At 34.3% G+C, this 5,684-nt stretch overlaps 1 protein-coding gene across 1 annotated transcript in view; it reads right to left on the bottom strand.

Annotated features, from left to right (window-relative positions):
* Positions 1–5,684, bottom strand: part of LOC107721697 (partitioning defective 3 homolog) — a 102,337-nt gene that overhangs the window by 66,218 nt on the left and 30,435 nt on the right. Inside the window, 1 exon segment of the mRNA XM_074560112.1 lies at positions 2,727–2,828. Within this exon segment, the coding sequence (XP_074416213.1) occupies positions 2,727–2,828 (102 nt within the window).

Below are 5,684 nucleotides of genomic sequence, written 5' to 3'. Positions count from 1 at the left end.
ATATATATATATATATATATATACACACACACATATATATACACACACACACACATATATACACATATACATATATATATAAGATAAGATAAGATAAGATAAGATAAGATACCTAAAAATACTAAAACTAAAATAAAGAATGCAGAAGAAAAACTACATATAAAATACTATAAAAAAACTAAAATATAGAAAAAATATTTTACAACTAAAACATGTAAAACATATTGGAATTATATGGACTACATACAGTATTTAAATTACCACAAAACATATTTAAATTATATGCATTAATTTACTAAAATACTTAAACTAAAATATAGAATAAATATTCTAAAAAAAACTAAAAAACTAAAAACTAAATCAAACTAAAAACCAAAAACTATAACTAAAAACCAAAAATAATAGGCACTTATTAATAGAAGTCACTAATAAGAAGTCTTAAAGGGGACATATGATGCAATTTCAATTTTTCCTTTCTCTTTGGAGTGTTACAAGCTCTTGGTGCATAAAGAAGATCTGTAAAGTTGCAAAGACTAAAGTCTCAAATCCAAAGAGATATTCTTTATAAAAGTTAAGAGTCAGCCACGCCTACCTAAAACGGCTCGTTCTAACACGCCCCCACATGTCTACGTCACGATGTGGGAAGATTTGCATAACGCCGCCCAAATGTTCACGCAAAGAAAGAAGGCGTAACTTTTATTCTCGCTGTAGTATTGTTGACGCTGCCGCCATGTCGTGAAGACGCTGTGTGCTTCGTTGTGAAAGCGAAGCTACTTTGTTTGGTCTTCCAAAAGTGGACGATATACGCTTCGTCATGCCTAGAGCTGATCTGTGCTGGTCGCTGAGGGAATACATCAACTTTCACCGTGGACGAAGCGTAGTCCATCCCGGGCTTTACACCAAATACACAAAATAATGTTCTTTTTAGCAGCATCATATGACCCCTTTAATAGAAACTGGTTATGGACCATTGATATTAGACAGTCCACATTTGTGCAGAGAGTTTAAAATACATGTGTGAGTTTCTGTGCTGTTGTGTGATTGTAGGTTAAATGCGTCACACTAAACCACATTAAAGCAGTATTGTAGCACTTCCTGTTTGCGGACGGTGTTTCCTGTGACCACAGGTGCAGCCTGAGTCATTCATTAAATCTGTGTGAGATACCAGGATGTAACGTAAACACTGGCTGATAGAAGGCATCGTCTTTTTAAGGTAAAACTAGACACTATCAGCTATAAATGTGTGAGCGTAACTCTGGTGGAATGATCTCACACGCTCCCTCAGGCACAGATGTGAAGTGTCTTTTATTTCACACAGAGAACTAAAATAACACGCACACACCCAGACACACCCACCACATCAAACACACAACTACATTCTAGCAAAGTGTCTATGGTCTCGGTAAGCCAATATCATCTGTTCTGGGTCAGCAACATGTTGCAAAGTGAAGAAGAGAGCGCACTGCCTGTGTTTGGCCAGAGGGGGGCAGAGTTACCCTGCAGAAAACTCAAATCTCTCTTTGCCATTTTAATCATTCATTCATTCATTCATTTTGCTCATTAAATGTTCACAACGGTTTACTTTTAAGACTTTGAATGTACAATACTACTAATTCGAGATGCATGTTAATATTAACATTCTGCTCGATACCAATAAGCCAGTAATTATGTTCATGTTATGGTCAATAACGGATTAGAATTCTATACAATTTTGTCATTTTTATTTTAATGTGGGACTCGAGCCATACAAGTATAGGAAAAATCCACATTATATAGACTATTATTAACAGAATTACAATTTCCCAATAATAATAATAATAATAATAATAATGATACCACCACCACCAACAACAACTTTTCTTATTATTATTGTACACTATTTTGTCAAAATAAAACAAAAATTAAAGACTAAAAACAAACAAAAAAATTGTTTACAATTTTTAAATGGTTTAAAATTATATTTTGTATAATAATAATATTTTTTGCTTTTATTATTTTACATATTACTGATATTATTAAAAAGGGACCCAAGCCACGTAAGTGTAAGGAAAAGGAAATTAACAACATCACAAAGACTATTATTAATATAATAATAATAATAAATAATTGTCATTGGCATCACAACATTATAATTTACATTATGAAAATTGATTTTTTTTTTTTTAAGATTACAATTAACAGTGTTATTAAATTAATTCATTTTTAAAGATCAACTTTAAGATAAATCTAACTGTAAAAAATATTAGAAATGATCATGCAAAATTAAGTACCCAATATCGAAAGATGTGATCAATTTAAAAAAAATAATAATAATAATAAAAGATACTATACTATTTAAATACTATTGGTAGCTGTCTAATTGGTAGCTGAAGGCATTAGCAAATTATCTAAAATACCTCAAAAACAAAAACAAAAGCAGGGGAATGTGTAGAATTTTATGAATGATGGAGGATGGAATTCTGTGGAAACCTGTGGAGTTTCTGCAGCTGCAGATTCCATACAGCACTACTGATGCCTGAACAAAAGGAATCACTGGAGTTCAGAGCAGTGTGTGTATGCGTTTGTGAGTCCGGCCTCAAATTAGGTCATGGTTATTGGGAGACAACAGTCATCTGATACCTGTAACTAAAATATATACTACTAAAGCAACACACAGGAGCGCTGCCCGTTTTAGAAGAGAATGCTAGCAGTGTGAGAGTGTGTGTTTGAATGTTTGCATGTCTCACTCTGTCTTTGTCATCGACCACATCACACAGAACATCATCCAGGTCAAGAATTCCTCCATCACCGTGTTCCAGCCGGTACACCTGAACCCAGTACTCTTCACCCTAAGAGAGAGACACAAACCGAGACAACACGGTAAACTTTTGTTTGACTTTTAGCTTAAGCAAAAGTATTCTACCACAGCAGGACCTTAAACAAACACACACACACAGACTCAGGACATTCTAATCAATGAGGAAGAGCACACACACATAATGAGGGTTTAACTAATCAGGATAACGCACCTGAATCTAGACCATCACCCAGACAGGACTACACACACACACACACGATCAGTGCAGACAACACGGATACACTGTAGGTCAAAGTCACATGGAGAATGTGAACTGAAGTATGGGACAGCAACATCTGTCAATCAACCTGAAATGCACATTCCAGACAGGGGCCTGTATAAAAAAATTAAATTAAAAAAATCATCACAGTAATAATGCACAATATAAAATTATTGTGTAATATTTTATATAATATATAATAGAAATAATAAATGTTTAATATACAATAAGTAATATTTAATATATTTTACAGAAATAATAATACTAAAATATATTATTACTACTACTACTACTAATAATAATAATAATAAATTTATTTATTATTATTATTATTATTATACCCAAACCATATATCTGTAGGAATGACCAGAACATTAGGGACTATTATTAATAGAATTATAATCAGTCAATAATGATAATAATAATGTTTAATATACAACGATTAAGCCATATTTAATATCATATTTTATAGATATAATATTATAATGCAACTATTAGTAGTAATCATAATAATAATAATTACTATGATTATTATTATTATTAACTAATATTATATTAAATATTACTTATTTGTTGCATATTAAACATGATTATTATGCAAATTATACTAATACTAATTATACTAATATAAAAAATTAAAAGTTAATAATGAATACAATACATTTAAAAACTTAAAATTTATACATATTAATAACTATTATTTATTGGACAAAAATCTTTGTAATGCTGGATGAATCATAAACATCATAAAGAGTTTTTTATATTAAGACAGAGCAGACTGCGCTTGTCGGAAGGAGGGACTTTGTAGAAAACAACGTGTTTGAGAGAGGCGGGGCATAGAGGACCTACAATAATGTACAGTATTTGAAAAATAATGTGTTTTTTGAACATTAAAGCATGTCAACATATTCTGTTACACCAAATACACAAAATAATGATCTTTAAAAAAGCACCATATGACCCCTTTAATATCTGCTTGGCCTCAAAGCACATGAACTAGCCACAGAATCCCCAAATATGATTTTATGAGGTCCTTTAGCTGCTTAGAAAAGACAAGTGTATCTGTGTAACATAAAGTGTACAGGTGCTATGTGCCAAAGTTTAGGGGTTTTGAAAACCTGCAATCAACTCTAATAAATTAATTTAAATAGATAACATAAATATTTTCATCACTCAAAACAGTCTACAATGAATAAGTAACTGCTTGATTTTGCAGGCCAAACAAAGTCATGATGTCACAATATACCACAGTAATGAACCACTCAGCGCTGACTCTACCTGCTTAGCCCAGCCCTTTTTCACACGGAGTCTCTTCTGCGGAGAGAAGTGATGCTTCCACATCTCTAACCATCACAATCTGTCTTCCTCCACACACAAAAGAAACCAGACCAGGTTAAAGTCCCTTTCTGTCTCCTCTTCATTGCTTTCTTCCTCTCAGTTCAGAAACAAATATTCCTAAACGAGGGTGCGTTCAGTAACATGAGAAGTTCACTCTCAGAAAGACCCGTGTGTGTAAGCTGAGAGGATTGTGCGGTCAAAGACAAGTGACTGTATTTGATACAAGAGCCCATGTCTTATTGAGCAGCGCGAGGAGCAGAGACATGTACACAGCAAACGAATATTCAAACTTACTTTACACTGCTATCCTAACTGCATTTGCGTGGGTGTAGCCTATATGTGTGTGATGTTTATTAACGCTTTGGTAATGTAATCCCTCATTTATGATGCTAATAAAGCTTCTTAAAATCTCCTGACAGAGAAAGCGCATGCCCGCTAACCCAAACATGCAGTCCAACAAGGGAACGTCAGTCTCCCCCAACAGAGAGCAAAGTGTTTTCATGAGAAAGAGTCTTTATGAAGCTTCTTTTTTCAAAAATCTGGCTCTCTTTCTGCAGGATACAGGAAATAAGAGTCATTTCGCAGTGCTAACTCATACACACTCACGTTCAGCTTAATGAGTGATTACTCTAAAGAGGCATGCGGGCGTCTGAAATATTTCAAAATGTGACAAACAACAGTAAGGAATGTGTTCCTGCCGTTGTTTGCTACATTTTGAAACATGAAAATCGGCATGTTTTTCACAGGCTGGTTCAGAATGCTTGCAAAGAGTTGTCATGACAACACATGATATATATATACAGGAACATCCACAGTAATTGTCTATAAGCTGCAACTCTGTGAGGAGTAAATGCTTCCATTCGATTCAGTGAAAGGAAGAACATTCAATTGATTTCAAGAAAGGATCCAGTTTGACTGGAGATTCATTCAAATTGGAGATTTGAATCATTTTAGAAAAAAGAGATGGCGGATAAAAAACAAAGGAGGAAAACGTCTGCGGAACGATAAGTCAAGAAGTAGGACCCGTGTAAATATCGGATCAGCTTTCCAGCACTGGAGAGAATTCAACGAGCGGAGGCCTGCGATCGGACGCCGAGGTTTTGTTTCTTCTCAATAGGTGAGTAACACCGTGTCTACAACAGCTAAAGTCTGCCTACACTGGACGCGATCAAACGACCGTTGAAAACCATTTGAAATTTGTGTCAGCACGTCATAAATAGAACCCGGCAACAGTTTTCTGTCGGGGATTTGTTGCGCCGCGCCGCTCACGTCCGTAGACACGGTGTAAAA

The sequence above is a fragment of the Sinocyclocheilus rhinocerous genome, unplaced genomic scaffold (genome assembly GCF_001515625.1).
Source record: "Sinocyclocheilus rhinocerous isolate Xijiao unplaced genomic scaffold, SAMN03320098_v1.1 scaffold1112, whole genome shotgun sequence".
NCBI classification, from domain to species: domain Eukaryota; kingdom Metazoa; phylum Chordata; class Actinopteri; order Cypriniformes; family Cyprinidae; genus Sinocyclocheilus; species Sinocyclocheilus rhinocerous.
This window is presented reverse-complemented; position numbering and strand designations above follow the sequence as displayed.